General features: G+C 37.4%; 1 protein-coding gene across 4 annotated transcripts; it reads right to left on the reverse strand.

Annotated features, from left to right (window-relative positions):
• Nucleotides 1-5,731: 5,731 nt before the first annotated feature.
• On the reverse strand, nt 5,732-15,578 carry LOC128506822 (interferon-induced protein 44-like). Of its 4 annotated transcripts, none has more exons than XM_053477419.1 (9): nt 15,314-15,405; nt 14,745-14,825; nt 11,914-12,127; nt 11,797-11,830; nt 10,726-10,936; nt 9,562-9,714; nt 7,768-7,942; nt 6,356-6,456; nt 5,732-6,235 (listed from the first exon to the last, which is right to left on the reverse strand). In XM_053477419.1, the coding sequence occupies exons 2-9, from the start codon at nt 14,763-14,765 to the stop codon at nt 6,050-6,052; spliced, it is 1,095 nt and encodes a 364-aa protein (XP_053333394.1). In that variant the 5' UTR covers nt 14,766-14,825; nt 15,314-15,405; the 3' UTR covers nt 5,732-6,049. The 4 variants fall into 4 exon arrangements, with proteins under 4 accessions (XP_053333394.1, XP_053333393.1, XP_053333395.1 ...); XM_053477418.1 differs by having other exon boundaries at nt 14,745-14,789; nt 15,314-15,359; XM_053477420.1 differs by lacking the exons at nt 11,797-11,830; nt 11,914-12,127 and having other exon boundaries at nt 14,745-14,789; nt 15,314-15,578.
• Nucleotides 15,579-22,767: the final 7,189 nt, after the last annotated feature.

A 22,767-nucleotide genomic window follows, 5' to 3' on the forward strand; every position in this document is an offset into this window, starting at 1 on the left:
TTTGAGGTGTTGAATCTAATTTAAAAGAAGGTTACCTTGCAATGGAACAGGAACACAAATGTTCAGATGTAAAGTACCAAAGCATTAGGAGAATTGCTGTGTTAAGTTTAATACATCAGATGATAAAAATGTACATTGAACTGAACAGTATTCATGTCATAAAACATACAATGGTTGCTTTATATAGGCAGGAATAAGAGTAGACAATAATCTAAGTGCAGGCTTAAACATACATCATCAAACATACAAAACCAAAATAGAAATGAAAAGATATTCAGTCAGGACAAGCATAAAATTCAACAAGGCATTCATTTTCATAACAACATTATAGACAAAACTTTCGCTAGATAAAACCTACTTCTAAACATAAATACAGAAACCAAATCAGATGACGTGGCACATCATAAACATGACTAAAATCTTCTTACTTTCTTACTTACTTTCTGTGTTATATTTCTTATCTATTATTGAAAATGTTTTTATTAAACTGAAACCCTTTAAAGGTGGTTCGTTTCATGTTACTTAAAATTTATTTAAAAAAAAAAAAAAAAAAAAATACAAATGTAAAAATGACAGCCAAAGTATGATCTGAAACAGGGAGTATAAAATGATATGAGATGTGTGTCAGCAGCAGTGTGATTGTCCATTGCTTAAAGTGCAAGATGCTCTTCATGTGCAAATGAACAGTTTGCAAATAAGAAATGTGGAATATGCGAGAAATGTGCTACATCATGATTCTGGTTGTGTTAGTATGTAGCGTGTGTGCTTTTTGTGTTGATCCCGGAGGACATTGTATCTGACAGGGGACCACAGTTCGTGTCAAGATTCTAGAAATGTTTTTTTTTAGCTCCTGGATGTGACCGTAAGCCTTCTGGAAACCATCCCCAAAGCAATGATCTAACTGATCTCTGTACCTTCTGTCTTGATCATCAGCACGCCCCCTGCTCCCCCACTCCCTCCATACAGGTAGTTAATTTATTAAAGAATGCATCTTTCAAAGAGCTGCATCTTTTTAATGAATAGTTACTGGCTTCACCAGATGTGTTTCAAAATCAAATCAAATTTTTCAAATTAAAAATTTGTTCGTCACATACACAGTATGATATTAAATGAAATGCTTATAAATGTATGCTTTAATGCTACATCCAAGACTAAGGCCCTTCTCCCCCGATCACTCAGTTTAGATGGCCGGCCAGCTCTAGGAAGAGTCCTGGTGGTTTTGAACTTCTTCCACCTACGGATGATGGAGGCCACTGTGCTCATTGGGACCTTCCAAGCAGCAGAAATCTTTCTGTAACCTTCTCCAGATCTGTGCCTGGAGACAATCCTGTCTCGGAGGTCTACAGACAATTCCTTTGACTTTATGCTGGGTTTGTGCTCTGACATGAACTTTTGACTGTGAGACCTTATATAGACAGGTGTGTGTATCGTTTCAAATCATGTCCAATCAACTGAATTTACCACAAGTGGACTCCAATTAATCTGCAGAAACATCTCAAGGATGATCAGGGGAAACAGGATGATCAGGGGAAACAGGATTGGCCTGAGATAAATTTTGCAAACGCTGTGAATACTAATGTACTGTACAAAAAAAATAATTCTTCAATTTTTGTGAAGCTGCTTTGAGACAATGACCATTGTTAAGAGCGCTATATAAATAAAATTGAATTAAATTGAATGTGCTTACTCAATTATTATTATTTTTTAATAAATTTGCAAAAATCTCAAGTAATTTTTTTTCATGGTGTCATGATGGCAGTGGTTCTCAAACATTTTCTGTCATTCCCCACTTAAGAGGCTGAGCGAACTTTCAAACCCCACTTGTTGTAAGGGACTGCCCCTAGAGGGCACTGTGGCTATGTTTGTTTTTTGTTTGTAGTTTTGTTAGAAGACCCAGTTTCCCAGAAGGCACCTCGGTCAGGTGATGATGAAGTTCACCTGAGCCGAGGTGGCTCATTAGAAACGTTATAAAAAGCTGTTAGTTCTGTAAAATTGTTATTATTTTGTTTTGACAAATTGGTCAATGTTAAGATTTTAATAAAACTATATCGTATGAGTTCAAAAGTTATTCTGTTTATCTATATGTAAATAAATTACAGAAAGGATTAAAATATGTATTTCACTTCTCCACTAGGGTGAGCTTTAGGATTAAAAAGCCCATTTTTTCTAATCAGAAAATTCAGCAACCTCATCATTACCGTAATAATAGAGAACAACATAATGAACTTCATGTTCTTCTTACCTCTTCAAGTTTATCGATGGAACTTTACCAATATTTCCTGCAAATGGAGCAGGCAATAGGGAGCATGGTGTAGGGCCTGCAGTGTCTGTACATGGTGATGATGATGACGAGCACCATCTCTGTGTGAACCGCCTCAGTGCTTAAGAAAGGAAATTAAAATGAAAACAAAAAATTTTTTTTGCCTCAGTGGCATAGTGCAAGTCCTGCATTTGGTCAGGTGTGTGTGTGTGTGTGTGTGTGTGTGTGTGTGTGTGTGTGTGTGTGTGTGGTTTGCATGTTCTTCCTGTGTTTGGTGAGTTTCCCCTGGAGACTCAGGTTTCCTCACACAATCAAAAACATGCACATTAGTCTTATTTGTGATCCCAATTGCCTGTAATGTATGAATGAGTGTGTTATTGTGTGTGTTCAAGTGTGTCCAGAATTAAATGAATTTGTGCCCTGTCCAGGATGTACACTGCCTCGTGCCCTGTGTACCCCTAAATATTTAACTTGTTATTATAGTATTCTACACAAGTAGTCTACACAATTAATCATGGGCATACTGTACATATACTGAATACAATAAGGCTAAAGGATGTGCCAAAAATCTAGGAGCAAACGACATTGTTATTGACATGAAACACAAACCAAACACATGAGTTAAATTAATTTAAAATATACAATTATTTTGCTCAGTAGGTTAATTATCTAGCTAGATGACTTTACCTTAACGAGTACACCTATTTGAGATGCTTGAAAAAGATGCCATAAGTTTCCCGCAACCCAAAAACCAAGTGGGCGGAATCCATTGCCCAAGTAACTGTCAATCAACACTAACCAATCAGTGGCCTCATAATGGCCTGCCAGTGATTTCTGTAATCTATGATTGTGGGAATTGTTTTGATTCTGATTTACTTAACTGGGGTGGAGCTTACTCATCTCTGACCTCTGGTGAGCCCAATGGATCCACTTCGGTTTGCCTCTCAGCCTGACATTGGAGTGGAAACTTCCCTCTTAAATAGGGCTTTTCCTCTAGTGCTTTTAACACCATCCAGCCTGTGCCTCTGAGGGATAAGATGGATTATATGGAAGTGGACCATAATCTGTCTACCTGGATACTGGAATAACAAACCGACCATAGTACTGTATGTAACCTGTATGATACCATGACTGACATGGTTGTCTGCAACACTGCAGCCCCTCGGGGAATGGAGACAGGGCGTACAGAGGACTGATTTAGAACTGCCTCCAGATAAACACAGGATAGACCAAAGAACTTGTGATAGACTTCTGCATGCACAAACATACATCTCTATTAACAGTGAACATTCATGGAAGGCACATTGCAAGAGTGGTCTCTTATAAACACCTGGGCATTCACAACTAAACCCTGCACAGTGCCACTCCCAAATGTGTGAGATCTTTATGCCACACCCTTTATTATATCCCTAAAAGGGACATCTCAAATTGGTAGACAATTAAACCCACATATTAGTTCAGAGTGACCTACTCTATATTAATATTACTCATCAATTAGTTTTACTGTAGAATTGTAATGTAAATGATTTTCCAAAAAAGAGAAAAAATTATATTTACGTGATAGCTAGAATGCTTAATCTAGTCTTGTTAACAAGTTATTCAGACCAGATGAAAAGTAAACCATACAACTTTATCAAGTCTAAACAAGAGAAAAAAATCAACATAAATATGGGTAAGATTATGCAATGGATGGTACGTCTATATCCAAAAGAATAACTGGAAGATCATAACAGCTGGTTTCTCTACACAGGGTACATGTGCAATACTGTGATAATCAAATAATCCTTTTGTTCACTTTTAAAGCTGACAATGACCACTTTTTTCGTGACAATGATCATTGTTAAAAGCAATATATAAATAAAATTGAATAAAATTGAAACAAAAACTTTTGGAATAAAAAATTTTTGAAGAAGTAATTTAAATGTTTTGATCAAGAAATGTTTGAACCCTGAATTATTTCTTAAGACGTGTGATCTGTGAAAATGGCTTACTGCCAGACAACAGCGATTACTGGAAGCTGATATTATAGTGCCTCTCTCCCCTCATCCCCTCCCTCAGCCCCTTATCAAATGTTCATTTTTGGTTAAGTTTTAGTTAGGTCTTTAATCACAATAAATATTAACACTGTTGTTTATGTACTTGTCATTTTGAATAGTTGCATAAAAATAAAGATGAAGTTTGTCATCATCATCATCCATCTGGTGATAAAGCTCTCCAGTCCTGTAAGTGGCATGCTGTCACAGTCCTGATTGACCAAGAAGGGGAGATAGAGCATTTTGTTAATTAATCCTAACTGGCTTTACCTGTGAATGGCCCAATACGGGCTGCTTAAAGGCTGCTTAAATGCTCAATCTTATTTTTTTTTGGAAACTAGACCTGTACTGTACTTCAAGCCTTTTCATTTTATTTACTTTTTCTCTTTTGAGTCAGTTTGGTCTATCTTAGTCCTCAGGTCTTTTGAGTCAGGTTGGTCTATCTTAGCTTACTTATCTCTGACCTCTGGTGAGCCCAATGGATCCACTTCAGTTTGCCTCTCAGCCTGACATTGGAGTGGAAACTTCCCTCCTAAGTAGGGCTTTTAATTTTAATTGGGAAAAAAAAGTTTCCCAACAACACTCCTACCTATTTTGGCCAGTCAGTATAGTTGGCCCTGGAAATTGAACTCACTCAATACAGATTTACTACTCAAGTCCTATTCAAAATGGCAAAATTTGGTCACTAAATTAAGGTCATGTGCGCTGTGCGTGTGCTGTAGGAAAGGCATAATCACAGAGGTGAATGCTTTGAAAGCCTTTTAATAGAGAAAACAGAACATAAACAACCTCTTACTATGGAACTAAAGAGGAGCAAACTATAAAGCAAGTAATACTACAGTCTTACGGAACAGAAAGTAAAGTTACCAGCATGATGCAGAAACACTGGGCATATACAAAGACAGAACAGAATAGCAATTTTACATAGCAGTACTTTTACCAAACATGAGTTTTCCAAAACAGGACAGGAATTTAACCAAAAAGGAACTTTACGATACAGGAGCTAAGGTAATCAACATGACACAGAAAGACAGGTTAAACACAAAATCTTATCAAAACTGAACAGAGGAAATCGGCATGACGCAGAACCACGGTTAAACACAACATCAACTTAACAAACAGAACGGGAGCTAAAGAAATCAGCATGTCGCAGAAAACATGGGTTATTCACAACAACTTATAAACAGAACAGGAACAGAACAGAACAGGAGCTAAGGAAATCTGCATGATGCAGAAACATTTGGTCAAACACAACATCCCAACTAAACTGAACAGATGCAAGACCCAGACCAACTAAACAAACGGCTATTTATAATGAAATTAATGAGCTACCTCGGTTCAGGTGAGTGCTCCTGTCACTGGGAACTGCAGTTTAAGAACACAAAAATACAAAAGACAAAAAAGATGAGTCTCTGGGTGCATTTACATGACAATTACATGCATATTTTATTCATATCTTTATTGTATTTATATACCCCAGAAAGAAGAAAAATAATGCTCAAAATAATTTATATTAATGACACAAAAGGTAAAAACATTAACTAAAAATACAAGGAGTTGCAGTTTTTCACTGCATTTTATGGCATGAATGATGACTAAATAAAGTAAATTATTATATTCAGATCTAAATAAATTATTAAGATTATTAAAATTATTAAGATTAGATCATTTAAATCTATCTCTGTCCATACTGAGAATTTCTGGTATTAGCCTGTGTTGTTTCTCTGTTGGAAACTGAACAGGACACATGGGGAACTTATTTAGCATGATTAGCGCTATAATCCTGGTCTTCAACATAGTCATTGGCAAATCTAACAATGTCAGTCATGGCCATGAAAATCAAGATATCCATGTGCAAGTCGTTGGTAATCTGCTCATGGTAGTTCTGAACAGGATAGATGCAGTTCATCGGAACTCCCAGTTTATCACTGCACTCTTTCATCTAAGATAAACAGATACAACCCAATTTCAATTTAAGGAAATTCGGTTGGGAAACATGGTTTATCTTTAGAATAATTGCAAAGTTAAAGAATGCTTAGATGGCTGTTACTATTATTCTCACCTTCTCTTTAATTTTTCTGCTGGTGTAGATCTTACTCAGGTTCTCAATAACTAGTGGACATGCTTTATCAACCATCGACATGACAACGATTTGAGGAATTCCTAAATCACCAGAAACACAAACGATTATTCTGTCTGTTAGTGTTCTCTGATATTTGTCCTTGTTCTACATTAAGAGTAGCATGCCCTCTTTGTTTTCTTGACCTCTGTTTCATTCCTTATATGGCAATAATTACAGTGGTAATTAGTCCTTGTAGCCTGTAGTGATGGGACCATGTTATTACTTTGGAAATACTCAGGGCATTAAGACACATATACAGTGAAACCTTGGATTCCGAGCATAATGTGTTTCAGAAGCGGCTCGTATTCCAAAACACTAGTAAACCAAATTTAATTTTCCCATTTAGAAATATTGGAAACTCAAATTATTCGTTCCACAGCCCAAAAAATAATTAATACAAAATATAAAGTAAAAATAAAACAAATTAACCTGAACTTTACCTTAAAAAAAAAAGTAAAAATAAGTGTTTCTGTTTGTGTGCGCAGCGCTGTGTGTGTAAGTTTGGGTCTGTCGCTATGTGTGTGCGCACGTAATTTGACACTTGACACGGTGCACAAACACTCACACACTAAAGGCGAGAGAGAGAGAGATAGTGTGTGAACGGTGTCAAATTACGTGCACGCACACATAACGACAGAGCAAGAAAATGGATTTTTAACCTCCCTAATGAGACTTTCTTTTGCTTTACACGCGCACACACGTGTGTTATAATAAACAGTACATGTGCGCTGTACACACACATACAGGCACAATATAAAATATGTTTTACACACACACACACATTGTCACAGTGTTATAGTAAACAGTACACGTGTGCACGGATGTTGATTATACCAGTAAGAGACGAGCACTGAGACCCAGCAGGGGAGACGATTACCCACACTCGGCGTCAAAACAAGAAGCGCATGCGTGATACATGATACTCGGTGCTCGTAAACCAAGACAATGCTTGTTTTTCAAGTCAAATTTTATAAAAAATCTTTGCTCATCTTGTGGAACACTTGCACACCGCGTTACTCACAATCCGAGGTTTCACTGTAACTCTTTGGTCCAATACATTTTGTGTGTGTGTGTGTTTGTGTGTGTGTGTGTGTGTGTGTGCTTCTATCCTGATCAGCAACCGTGACAAAACACAATGGAAAGAACTAGCAGTTCATTCATGAAATTTTAAACTTAATTTTTAAACTCAAAATAATTTCATGTATAATAGAGGTTTTATCTCTATGATAATGATGACCTGAGGAATCCCTGTCAAATAGCCAGAAAACAAACCATGTGTCTCTCTTATATAGAATTAAAAAAAAATTATCTCCAAGTTGAATTCATATTCCTCTAATTATGTTAAAACTCACCTAAATCACGTGCTTTTTCCCGAACAGCTCTCATTTTTTGGATAACTTCATCACTCATGATGGAGATTTTATCAGCTGGCAGAACACTCACTAGACAGTGCACTCCATCTTTCAGGGTGGGGTTAGGGTTGTAGTACTTTGTGTCATCTTTATCGATTGGCTTTACTGGATTGAACTAAAGCAGCAAAAACACTTAGAATACTTAAGTGCTCAAAACACCTAATGTTTAAAGTAAAAAGGATCTTTTTTTTTTACTTTGCCTTTGTTTTTACTCCACGGGGTAGCAGCCTTTTTTTACTGAATATTAATGAATATTACTGAGACTACCACTTATTTATTATTAAGTGAACATTATTCAGGTATTAGGATATAAGACGGTATGTGGTTCGGGAATATTAGCGTGCTTTAATAAGTAAAATGCCATAATTGATGGATACAGGAAAACATTTGAAAAAGTTTTCTTGTTTTACTGCTACAACAGTGAAGTTTTATTGTATACTTGGGCAATAGCTGAGTGATTAGAGCACTTCACATTTAGAACATTTCTTGATGCATCACCTGTATGAATAAAGTGCATTAATATAACAGTTTTCTTTGGGAATAATGTCAGCTCGAAGGATCAATATTGTTTCTGTAACAACGCAGGTCTCATGAGGGGCAGAACTGGGTGAAAATACTCGGCACTGTTTAGAACGGGAAGATTCACAGGCTGCTACGCCGCGGAGTAAGACAAAGGAGTGGTCAGTTAGACACAGTTGTCAGGCGACTGTGCTGCAGAGACAATCAGCATGAATGTGCAGCACCTTGCGGCCGTGTCTATTTAGGGGTCCTGATAACTGCACACTTTATGCAATCATCAGGTAGCACCAGCAAAAGCCAAGACAAAGACAAAGCACGCTGCAAGCAAGACAAAGGCCAAAACCCAGCTTCAACTCTCTCTCTCTCTCTCTCTCTCTCTCTATAATGTGTGTATATATATATATATATATATATATATATATATATATATATAGAGAGAGAGAGAGAGAGAGAGAAATAGATAGATACTGTAGATGCAGAGAGAGAGAGAGCACGCGAAACACACATCAGTTTAGATTAAGGACCCACATCGTAGAATGCTTGCAAATGGTTTTGTCATTAAAATTAAAGCTGCCCTACTTTTTATTGACAAGGCTTGCATAAAACACTCCACATTTCATGCCAGTAAATGACAGGAGTCATGGTTCTTCTCATGTTTGCTTCCACATGTGATAGATGGGTAGATAGGTGCCATCTGTATTCACTATAAGACTATATGTGCTTATAGTTGGTCTTTTATATGTACTTGTTATTTAGAAACAAGCACAAATAAAAGCTTCTGGAAGAAAAGCACTCAGTAGGTCATGATCGGCAAGTTTGTAGCTTTGTAGTCAGGTATTCAAAACACAGGTATCCATGTTGTTGTTAACCAGTGAGAAACCATATCAGGTCTTTGCAATTTTTTGTGAAGTGCAGTGGGTTCTTTGTAGCAGTTGGTAAATTATCCCAGTTCTTAGATGGTTCATGATGAGTGTGGCATGGTAATTGAACCAGATTTCTAGGAGAGCTTTAAGTTCCTATTATTATTATCACATTTGATAATTCAGTTCATGGTTGATTAGAGCATGTTACATTACAGAGTAGAGAAACCGAGAGCAAAATCTAAACTTTTAATTCAAGGCAGTTCTGGAAAAATCTTGGGAATGTGAGAAAAGTCTGTTAATCTGTAGAATAATAATAATAATAATAAAAAAAAAAACTCAGTCAATAACTTACAGTGTAGCCGTCTTTCACATGACCCTTTAATATTTTCTGTATATCTTTGGTTTGTACTCCTTGTGACTTGTCTGGTTCCAGACCCATTATGTCCGTAAAGACAAACGGATAGTAAGATCCTGGTCCAGCTTTCTTCAGTCTGTGAGTTTTAAACTAGACACATGATGCAAGAGTATATATGTTAATTAATGTTATAGTGGAAAACTTATTACACTGATTCTGGCTGATTAAAAATATCTACTTAGTGTTCATGGAGAGTAGGATAGCAGTGTTTTTTTCTATGGTGTTGTAGTAGTATTCATGGCTTACGGGTTTGAAAGTTAGTTACTTTTAAATCTAAAGAGGCTGCTAAAGATTATCAATGTGCATGTACTTTATACCTGAGCAAATGGAAATAAAGTTATTTCATTTAATTAATCTTAAATGATAAGATATACACTGATCAACCATAACATTATAATTGGCTATTAATTAAACAGAAGTACACTGGTAACAGGATCATGGGCACCCAATTTTCACGCATGCGCACAGGGACCGAAGGCCAGCTCATCTGGTCCGATCCTCTAGAAAAGCCAATGACGCACAAATCACAGAAAGAAGTCAATGCTGGCTGCTATAGAAAGGGACCAGAACACCAAGTGCACCATGGCATACTTCGCATGGAGCCCAGCAGCAAAGAGCGCAATGTCCCCTACTCTGTCTCCAAACTTCCCAGATCTCAATCTACTCGAGCACCCATGAGATGCACCAGACAAAAGTATCTGATCTATGGACCCTGCAATAAACAGCACCCAAAGGATCCTCCCCAAAAGTCCTAGTGACAGACACCAAAGCACACCCTAGGAGGTCTTGTGGACTCATGTCCGGAACCTACACATAACTAGGCATAATGTTTTGTGTGTAATGTTATGTTTGATCAGTGTATATTCAGATAAAGCTAATTGTACTTTAGTATGTTATATTAAACATAATAATAATAATAATAATAATAATAATAATAATAATAATAATAATAACAACAATACTAATAATAATAATTATTATTATTATTATTATACATAATAATAATAATAATAATAATAATAATTATTATTATTATTATTATTATTACAGAAGTTTAGGGATATATATTAAAAAGTATATATTTTATTGTTAAGTTAATACCCTTAAAGTGAAGCTCTGACTTGGACCTGCTGATGAGTCTGCCAGTGCACTGGTGGTGTTGTGTCCTTGGAGGACGGTGTTGATGGAGTTAATAAAGCTCGATTTTCCTGCTCCAATTGGGCCATGAAGCAGAATGTTTATCTGACTGACACCCTCAGTCCCTGACTGGAAATCCTTCAGGGTTCTCAACATCCGATTTTTATTATCTTCACTATTTAAACAGTAAAGCAAAAGAATATATAATAGTTAAAGGTCACTGATTACATAAGAGTGACTTTGTGATCTTTTATATATGTTCACACGGGTCCCCAAGGAAAATATTTTTCTGAGGACTGCAACCTATTTTGCAACCTACTGGCAAACATGCATTTTGCATTACAATCAATTTGGAAACACCAACCTGCCTATAACACGTCATTAGACTCTGAGGGAAATTAAGTATGTGGAGGGCCCCTAAAGCATGGTGAGAACTTCATACACACTGACTAGAGGCAGGACTTGAACCCTCAACCATGGAAATGTGAGGCAATAATGCTGTCTTATGGGTAAAAGCATAGGCCTTCATCTGGCTCAGCTGTCATCCCCACCTGACAGTGCTTAAAAAATATAAAAAATAGGAGCATATCTAGACACCCATGACCATTGCAGATTTGTGCTTTTGCTAATAAAAACACTAAAATCACCAAGTTGTTCACACATATAAACATAAAAGCTACAGTGACGGCAGTACTATTTTTTTGGGTTGGAAAGTCACAGACATGACCAAAGGGGGTGTGGGGGCCCATAACCTCATTTGCATTTAAAGTTACAGACCCTAACACAGCTCGTTTGGAAGAGGGGTGAGGAGGACAGTCAGGAATACCAGAATTTATGGTCTGATCTGGTCTGAAGGATATTTCAGCTGAAATATTAACAGCACATTTTGGGGCGCTCTGAGACCTTGGTTAGCTTGTTAAGAAGAATTTTACTATGTCAATCTAGCAGACTTTTTACACTTCCCATGATCTGTGAAAGTAAGACTTTAGCAAACATTACTTTTGTCTTTGTATTTTTTGTCGTACACGTTTTTACCTCCATGTGACTGGCCGCCATGCTTTATCATATTCTAAAAAAAATAAAAAATAAAGAGTTAAATTGTATCCATCTTTTTAATAAAATGTTTCTTTGTATGACTTTGTATATGCTTACCAGGATTTGGTGTTTGGGCTTTCATTTGGGCTTGTTTTTGGGCTTGCATTTCGTCTTGTTCTTGGTTTTGCATTTCAAATTGTTTTTGAGCTTGCATTTGAACTTGGGCTTGTAATTGGGCATGAAGTTGGGCTTGATATACGGCATGTCTGCTAGCTTCCCTCTCAGCTCGTTTCTTAGCTTGCGTTTGGGCTTGTTTTTGGGCTCGAAATATCTGCAATTTTTATATAATCCAAACATAAATTAATTACTTATTAGTAAATAATATAGAGAACAGTGTATTAAAAAATTTATTTTACTGTAATTGGACATTCTCATAAAGCATAACTTAGGACTAAAAATTTATTAAAAATGAGAAAGTGGGAAATGAGAAACTATTAAAATGACTAATTTTAAAGGGGTCATACGGTCCTACATGCACTTTTTCAAGCTGTTTGGACTGAAATGTGTATTAGGAGAGTGTGTACACAACCACTCTACAATGGTAAAGAGCCGCCCAGTGATTTTCTTTTCATTTATTAAAATAAGATGCCCCTTCTGAAATCAGGCCGATCTCAAATGCCTGTGACGTCACACCGACAGAGGCCGCTCTCGCAATAGTTGATTGACACTGATGTTTTAGCAAAGACCCGCCCGGGGGTCTTTGATCGAGTGAGATGAAGCTGTCGGCCATTGTTTCGACGCTGGAGCAAAATGTCTAAGCGAGTGTGTTGTACAGTTGTTGGGTGTAATAGCGAACACAGCAGTCGTCATTCACTACCGACATCTGAGCCGCTGAGAACGCAGTGGCTAAATTTAGTTTTTGAAGCCAAAGTCCCCGCCGATCTACCTAAATGCGTTCATGTTTGCGCTAATCATTTTTCACCAGACTGCTTTATAAACGCGGGTCAATATAAAGCAGGTTTTACTAGGAAGCTGCTTCTGAAAATCGGATCTGTACTAACGCTTTGTGTTCCTGCTTCATCTTCACCAGGCTCGGTGAGTGTGATTCCTTTTACTATGAGTCTTTGCAGATCGCCTTTTCTAATAATCACGATGAATGCGGAGTGTAAGTTAACTTATACTCTCATAGAACATGGTTATGGCTTCTTCTCTATGTACATCCGTCTCTATATAATCCCTAATCGCCCGTTTATAATAAACAATGCATTAAGGTGATTGTCTAGTTGCAAACTGTGTACGTAGTCCGAAAACTATATTATGCTTACCTTTGTAACGTTAGATGGTTTATAATGGTGTCTGTCAATGATTAAGAAGTCATGTAAACACATCAGTAAACACATCGCGTCCGTATCTCTCTCAGTAAGCTACTTACCCTGTGTTAGCTTCCCCGCTTTTTTTGTTGTTGTTGTTGCTCACGGCAGCGTAACAGCCCGTTAATTCATACCCATGCAGTGATAAGAAAGACAAACGAGTCGATGCATGTCCATTCTTTTCATTTCTGCGTTGTCAGGCGATATTCTTATAACTTCCGGGTGGGTTCCGTACTTAAATCAAACCAAAAACTACTTAAGAAAACAGGCTCAGGCTCTATATTCCAGCTTATCTCACATTTTTGCGTTTTTGCACTTTGGACTGCATTACCCACAAAGCATTGCCCATGTGTGTTGTGAAAACACGCCCCACAGAACTGGTGGGGGCGGGCTCAGCAGAGGTCATTAGCATTTAAAGGAGCATGTACTAAAACAGGTTGCTGAGAACAGAGCTAGTTTTTACCAGGTAAAAGTAGTGTTTTTTTACACAACCACTGAGAATTTTTAACGAAAGTATATTACAAACTTTTCATTAGGATCCTAAAGAATCATATTAACTTATGAAAAATGAGACTGGATGACCCCTTTAAGCAAAAGTGAAAAGTAATGAATTACATTTACTTGCATTATTGTAATTGAGTCCTTTCTTTGTGTATTTGTACTTTTTAAAGTAGTTTTTATAAATCAGTCATTTTACTTTTACTTATGTATGTTTTGTTTAAAGTATTGTACTTCGCTACATTGAAATCATATTCGCTACTGAATAAAAAAATAAATCAATGAAATTTAAAAATAATTAAAATAATGCAATGGGAAAAGAAAATTGCACCCCGGAGACCACTGCACTGATTGATTGATGGTCGAGGAGAACAAACTCACAAGAACGATTGAGACAGACAAAACAGATCAGCAGTGATGCAGACCCAGCTGAAAGCGAAAATGCCCTCAAATTCTAATGAAGCATGCCATTTTAATGGCTACTACGTATACCACATTATGTATGTATGTTGCCCTTTACCCCGAGAAAACGGGGTAGAGGTTCAGCTGTGCTGCTCACTCCCAAAATGCTCTATTTTTTTTTTACCTTTTTTCTTTACTTTTACTTTATGTTGTGTCTTCTTATTTTGTGATGCTGAAAGAGGCCGATAAAGGTTTTGTGCTGAACGTTATTCTTGGCTCTGAGCTCTTTTTTTTCCGGCACAAAGCGTCACAACTTATTTAAGCGACCAATTTGATTTCAAGCACAAGAAAGGCAACAGTTTTATTATGCAAAGGTGTTTCTTCAATTAAAATCAACTAGTTTGAGATTTATATCTGCTTGTTTTTTTTAACTACACTAGAATCCCCCTCTACCACCCTCCCCCCCCCACCCCACCCCGCTGTTACAAAAAAATTGTAACTCTTAACCTTTTCTAAATTTTAATGAGTAAGTTTTAATGAGTTACTTTTTACTTTTACTTGAGTAGATTTTTATCATGATAACTTTACTTGTACTTGAGTACAAAAATGTATTACTCTTTCCACCTATGATTTTAAGTAAGAACTGTGATCATATTAATTGGTTGTTAACTTTCTTACCTTGGAAAAAAGGCCATCCATGACACTGTCCTCTGTGCACGGTACCTTAAACAAAATGTGTAACTAAGGTATCTTGTTCAACTTAAAAACATTTACAGAGAATCACAATTATATTTTGCAAAGTATTTATTAAATAACATAATATAAATTTTGTTATACAGTGGACAAAACGGATTCCAAAGTAAAACGCACATAAGACTTGCTGTTATAAATCTTGAACTGAAAACAGCTATAAATCAACCCATGTAGGCAAGAAAAATTTTATTCAGATTAGAATTATTGTTTTATATTTATCTCTTCATCTTAGTGACGTATAGTTGTAAAAGTACCACCACAAGACTTCTTAAATACGTTTTAACTGCCTTCAAACTCTTTTACGTATATCTTCTGAATAGCTTTTGAGGTTTCTTTGTGGAATTATTCAATTGTCTATTTGTAAGGCAGTAAATAAAAATAAGTAATTAATTAATTAACATTATCATATCATTCCTTTATATTTAATAAGTAGAAACATTTATAACCGAGAAATAAGTAAATATTTAATGCTAAAAAAAAAGGATTTCACTCACTTATCTTCTGCACTGGCTGTAGAGCTGGACTTGCATGCTGTGTGAGTCAGAGTGGCATTGAAGTTTACTTTCACTATCAAAAGGCTGCAGTAAATATCAGTCAGTACAAACAGAATTATTTCATTAGAAAACACCATGAACAATACTGAGTACTGGAGTTTGTGGTGGTCTTGTTAGTAAACTGTGATCATGTAGTTCATATAACAGGGAAAGAAAGGTTGGTTCCCTAAGTACACAAGTGCACATTGTAATAGGGTCAGCTATGTGGCAGAATGCTGCAGGGAAAAAATAGACGAGTCTTCCTTGTTAGTTAAACAACTCCTAATCTCTGATGATTGCTGTCATAAAGTTGTAATTAGGTCATTCATCAAATGTCGGGACAACATGGTTTTTGAGAGTGACAATGACGTTGAGATAACAATGAATAAATAAGTCCAACACAACATTGCAAATATACAAATATAACTGCAAACCAACAGAATTTCAACCTTTATATATAACATTTATGCTGCTTGACATCCGTTCATACAACTTTCGAAACACATCAGTGGTCACTTAGATTTCAAACATAGCTTCCTTTCGTGTGACTCATGTTGTACATCTCTTATGTTATCTCACTGTTTAATTTCTTTTTAGAAATATTGCAGTTAGGTCCACCATAGTTTCAAAAATTACTGTACTATACTGTTTATTTTAATATGGACACTGGTGGTGATTTTTTTGGTTTGTTTAAAAACAATAAATTTAGAAAATCCCATAAAAAATGATAGACAAAGCTAACCCTTAAATGAAACCATTTCAAATAAATTTAAACTCCTATTTAGAAAATCAATTCTTCTCTAAAATCTGATTTAGTGAAAACAAAAAGAGGGCGCCATCGTTGGTTAAATAGGTAAATTACCTCCTAGTGGCCTCTGATCAGGGTTTTGTCTTCTTGATTGTGTTCCCTAATCTAGATGCAGCTATTGACACCATTGATAAAACTATTCCCCTTAGCAAAATAGCAAATGTTGTAGGCATTAAAGCATTAAAGGAATGGCCTTCCCCTGGCTCAGGTCTTATTTGACTGATCATAATCAGTTTCCTAATTTCTATATCTTTTCACAAGGCATCCAAAACACACAATAATCTCCTCTGAACAGTTGATATTGAGATGTTTATCTGCTCCTTCTGCTCTGTAAAGCTTCATAACGGCTCTAATCTGAGCTGCTGGTTGTTAATTGGTGATTTCTGAGGCTGGTGACTCTAAATGAACTTCTCCTCTGCAGCAGAGCTCAGTTTTGGTCTTGCTTTCCTCGCAAGGTCTTCATGAGAGACAGTTTCATCATCATGGAGTTTGATGGGTTTTACAAACACACTCGACACAATACAGTTCTTGTAAGACCTGTTTCAGAACAGCTGACCTTCATGTCTTAAAATACTTAAAACTGCTGTTAATTAATTACCTAATTTCATATGCATTATTCCATAATTCACAATGTGAGAGCACAGGGTCTGCCGGGATAATGCCCCAGGGGCAGACACGGTTAAGGGCCAGGCTCAAGTACTGTAGCAGCTTGGCAGTGTTGGGGCTTAAAACCCCCCAACCTTCTAATTGGTAATGCAGAACCTTGTTAACCATGTTAGCCACCACTGACTGATTCTAGAATGTAGAAAATAAATCACAAAACAAAATTCATTGAATTGAAACATGTCCAAACTTTTGAATGGTACTATATGCTTCCTCTGTATAGTATAAATCATAAGCATGACTAATGATGCATAGCTATGTGGTTCAGCAAAAGCAGATCAGAGACAACAGCTTAATAAAGATGAGGAATATGACAAGACATACAAGTACTTCCACTAGGACCACATGCAGCTGGAAGTAAGCTTTCTGATCACTTTGGATGGCCTTTCTGTTTCATCATGTACAACAATAAAAGACTTTGGTGTGATTACAAATTTCAGTTGTTCATTTAAAGCTCATTTAGATTTAGATAAATTTATTCTTATAACCTTCTCTCAGAAATTGTGCCAAGATAAGGAATATATTGTCATCTCACCATGCAGAAAACCTATTCCATACTGTGGTTACCTCCAGAATGGGTTATATATTTTCTGTCTGGATGTCTGATTTTTAAAATACTAATATTGACTTTTAAGTCGCTGAATGCTGTCATATCTTATCTTTCTGGAGTGCGGTAAAGTTGTTATTCATTTCCTTGTCAACCTTTGCTACACTTTCATGTTTTATGTTTTTATGTTTGTGACAGAGGTGGGCTGTCTATAAACTCAGGTGTTGTTCTCTACAGTAAACTGACCTATTATAACAGACGCAAGAAGAGCTACAGTTTGGATTGTGTTGGGTGTGATAAATGTTCTACTATTTCAACAACAAACATGGTGATGAGTGAGAATAAATTATTAAAAGTATGTTGAACTTTTATTTGACTTGGATTTGCATTGTTTAGATGTTGTATGATTGTGTGTTAGATGTTATTTGTATGGTACCTGCCTCTTAACGTTTGATCATCTTTTTTGACCATGTATTTATTTTAAAATTTAATTGTGATTTTTTTTTACTTTGTGAATAAATCACTATTAATTAGTAATGTAAAAACTGTTGAATTACATATTCAAATATTTAATCTTATCCCTGGCCAGGTTGTTGTGGGGAATTCAGGATTTATCAGAAGAATTCAGGATGAGCGATAAAACCATAAACTCTCACAATCAATAATAAACATCACAAAGGTAAACCTAAGCAATAAAGGAGGTCAATCATGAAAGCAAATGCTGAAAGTATGACCATAATACATGATTATGTTAGACACATTAGTGATTCCTATTTGTTGTGTTTTTGTAAGACGTTAAGACTTTATTTAAGTTCATAAACAGGAAAAGGAACAGCAAGAATACAATACTTTAAACAGTGATTGCTGAAACAGTATTGCTGTGTTGCTGAAATGTACAGTCAATTGCTGTTTTAGCAAATACAACACAAACGCACAAAGCTGTTCTACATTTACAGTAAAATTCTGTTATGTATGAAACAATATGAACAGTATGAAAAAGTATGAACAATTAATGTTTATTTGACAGAATTTTATTGTAAACCACAGTTTAAATATACAAATTCTTGTATAGTGGGTTGAATATAATCCCAGAGGAAATTCTTGTTGTCTAAGATCAAGGAGAACGTTGACATCTCTAAATATAGGGATAACGTATATGTAGCGGAGCGCTGAGGCACGAAAATGTTTATTAAGATTATAATTCCGATTACGCCACCCTGGATACGGGCCAGGGACCCCAGTTAAGCAAATCTCGTCTAAAGGCACACAGGTCACTTCACGAGATAAGGCAGGATACTAGGACATCCAGGAAATATTAAAGTTTTATTACAAATATTATTTAAAACAATTTAATTACAACAAATAGAAATAAAAAAAGAAAGAAATCAATAACAGAAAACATGGAATACATTCATGAGCAAACTGAACATCTGGAGCTTCAGCTTCAGGAATCGAGGCCGGGCGGCGGGGCCTAAGAGCGCAATCGACCTACACAGCACAGCAGCTTGCAATAACACAACTGACTCACCACACACACATACTCGTATTCCACACACTCAAAGAAAAAAAACACCCGGCTCCTGTACTAAACAAGTACAGTCACACACAGATACCAATGGACGAAGGTTGCTCACCCTCACAGCAGGCTCAGGAATACAAACAATAATGAACCAAACCAACAAGAAAGGAAATGAAATAAATTCACAAAAGAAAACCAACAAGAAAATCCCATTGACAGGAAGCTAATTAGATCTTTCCCTCGGTTCTCTCCTAAATGCGTTCCTCCTCTCTACACACACATCTGACCCAGTACTCACTCACATTTATTTACAAAAACACAGGGGGAAAGATGTGCGCACATGCCCACACAAACACACAGTTATTTACAGCCCAAGGGCCTCAAACCTTTCGATCGTTCAGGACTAGATTTTCCTACAGTCTACCTGAGCCTACAATAACGAACTGGACTCAATTTTAACTTAAAAACACATCTTCTGTTATACTGAACTTCCAGTCTCACACAGTATGATGCAGATCAATCCCTGCTATCTGATTCACACAAATGAGGATGGGTTCCCTATTGAGTCTGGTTCTTCTCAAAGTTCCATCCTATTACCATCTAGGAGAGTTTTTCCTTGCCACTGTCGCTGTTGTCCTCGCCCTGCTCATCAGGGACAGTCTTATCATTTTTATTCATACACGTTCACATATACAAACTTTTTTTTGGTTTTTACTTTACTTTTCTTTACTTTACATGGATCCTAGCTTAGCAGATAACTTTTGATGGGCGGAGGAGAAAGGGTGAGTCTTTAGCCAAACCAGTTTGCCCAGTAGCACGAGCACCTCGTTCTGCCGGAAAGTATGAGATCCGGTATGTTTGGCCTTTCACCTTTTGGTGTATGGGGGTCTCTTCCTCTGCTCTGATCCTGTGGCTGTTGAGTAAAGTGCGTGTTGCTGGGTCGGGTGTGGGTAGTGCCCCCTCTGGAGTGGTCTGCCATTTGGAAGCTCCACTGGGGTTTCCCTTTGGTTTCCTGAGGGGGGGCGTTGACAGCATGGCAGAACTCCAGTAGCCACTGGTTCGCTTAACAAGAATGTTGTGGCTCTGCCAGACCTCACATGAATTGACAAACTGCCAGATGTCTTTGCGAGCAGAGGGCCACCAAGCATCATTGAGTACATATAACAGGGTTTTCAGTCTCCCCCTGCGTCTGCCTGATTGGTGCTTATGATAGCACTGCAAGATCGTCTTGGTTAATGATTGTGGGACCACCAGCTGGAATCTTCCTCCTCGCCTCACCGGAACATATAAAACCCCCTGGTGGTGTTCAAAGGTGATGACCGGCGTCCTGGGTGAGAGCAGTACAGAATGTTGTGATGTTGCGGAGGTGCAGGCCTGTAGTCAGCGAAGAGTAGGCGTGCTAGTGTAATGTAGCTTCTTCAACTGGTACTCCCACATAGCATCTCTATGCAGAAAACAATTACTGACTGCTCTCTCCAGCTTTTCTAGGGCCTCTTGAAAGTAGCTCTCCAGCCCTGCTAAGCTAGCGTCCATGGCCTGCCGAAAATTTGTTTCCCTGTTTATAATACTGTTATTGGATTTTTTAGTAAGAGCCAATAAATCCACTTTACCTTGTTTCACCTCAGTCTGCAATGTTTGCACAACAGCATTTCCAGAAACATAATCAACACAATCATCATCATCATCGTCATCATTATCATCAGAAAGTTGTCAGAAATATACAAAGAACTAATTAAAAGATGTTACTTCAGATGCAGGATTATGTCGAGTCATAAAAGCATAATCTACAACATCATTATCCTGTATATAAAACGAAGCAACAACATTGACCATAATGTTATGATTAGCGTTAGCATTAGCAGTATTAGTATCCGTCCTGATCTGAAACACTACACAACATCAGAAAACACACAAAAAAGACTCCCCATACTGACAACCAGTATGTAACAATCGAATTAATTAATAACCTGGTTACACTAAAAAGGATCTTTAATCTAGCCTCTGGTGAAGCGATAGCCGCTCAGAACAAAAAAAGACGCTCACAACCAATGTAAACAGTAACCCAAAGTATATTAAACAATAACTAAACAAAAGAGGTGCACCAAAACAAACAACAAAAACTAGAGCTTCTCCCCTGGTGTCCTTTTAACAGGATCCCCTGACCCTGTTATGTCATCGGGACATCAGCGCTGGCCACTCTCACGATTATTCGTGAACCAAAACATAGTCAGTCATTGGGACACAATAACCATAATGAGTGCGATTTATAAGGCACAGCAGTTTTTGTTTTGTTTTTTTAATCTGCCTATACAAAGCCTATATTAAAAAATTTATATAGAATAATTATTTGGTAACTGAAAATTAACCAAAGTTGCCACTGTGGGGGCCCTTGAGCGCGGCCCTTAACCCTCAACTGCTCAGATGTGTAATGAGATAAAAATGTAAGTCGCTCTGGATAAGAGAGTCTGCCAAATGCCTAAATGTAAAACTGAAATTCCTCGGGGCTCTGCAAACTGAAAATAATGCTTTCCCTTCCCTCTCTGCGTGAGTCCACCCTTACCAAGGATTTATGTGTGATTTAAACATGCATAATCACAAAACTAAGAGCGCATGCTTAACGGGTGGTGTATTGCTTTCTCTTTGTCTTTTAAAATGTTGGGTTCTTGTAAAGACTTGGCTGAATCATTGTCTTTTTTTTTTTTCTTCTTCCCCGGCCTGTCAGTAACACAGATAACACATGACAATGTGTATGTGTAGCTATGCTATCATCATTCACAGCCTTTTTTATTATTAATTAATTAATTAATTAAAATTTATATACCCTTTTATTTAACCATACTTGACAGACAAGACCAGGGGAAAACAGGAGAGAAGAAGAATATATATATATATATATATATATATATATATATATATATATGTGTGTGTGTGTGTGTGTGTGTGTGTGTGTACACACATATATACACATATACACACACACACACACATATATATATATATATATATATATATATATATATATATACATATAAACAAATACACACAATAATAATATAGAAAGATAGAAAGAAAACAAAAACAGAAAAAAAACAGAATTTGCTTCCATACCTGCTGACAAAAAGAGAAAACAACAGAGGACACAACATCAGAGAAACTGCAGCAACCAACATCTGTATCAATCACGGTAAATACTAAATGTTATATGTTATTAAGCAGCACACATAACTAATATTACAAAATAAGTTTTGAAGCGACAGCAGATCAAGACAGTGTGTGTCTGTGCACCCCTGTTTTTACACCAATGTAAATGCTTGTGTGTACACCTGTGTGTATGAGCGCGCTTAATTTCATAAGGTTCCTCCATGTAAATGTTTGATAGTGTGTGTGGCGAACAACCGCTCCCAGATAGGGGCAGAGGAGAGCCCGAAGGTGGGTCATCCGACAGCCACAATGTAGATGCCCCAGGGTGCCGTGGCGGCAAGCCCGCAGGCCCCGCCGGCAGCTAACCACACCAGGGCAGACCGGCCCTTGGGCCCAGAGATCCAAGGGCCCCCACCCCCCAACCGGGGCCCAGCAAAGCCAGGAGGGCCAGGCCCCAAGCGATACCGAGATTGGGCTGGCGCTCACCCGAGCATCCCGCCCCGGCAAGAGAAACCACCAATGCACCGGTTGCCAGGGGCATCCTCCACCGGCAGGGCATGGTGGTGGGGTGGGGGGGGTGGGGGGGGCGATAAGATGATGAGTCAGGCGAAGTTTATGGCCCGACCTGACACATAGACGTAGACGAACAAGCACACACATACACAAGCATACGTTCCCACCCTCATGCACGCAAACAAATATTCACATCCTCGCCCCACATGTAGACACACAAAAAT

The sequence above is a fragment of the Clarias gariepinus genome, chromosome 18 (genome assembly GCF_024256425.1).
Source record: "Clarias gariepinus isolate MV-2021 ecotype Netherlands chromosome 18, CGAR_prim_01v2, whole genome shotgun sequence".
Classification (NCBI taxonomy): domain Eukaryota; kingdom Metazoa; phylum Chordata; class Actinopteri; order Siluriformes; family Clariidae; genus Clarias; species Clarias gariepinus.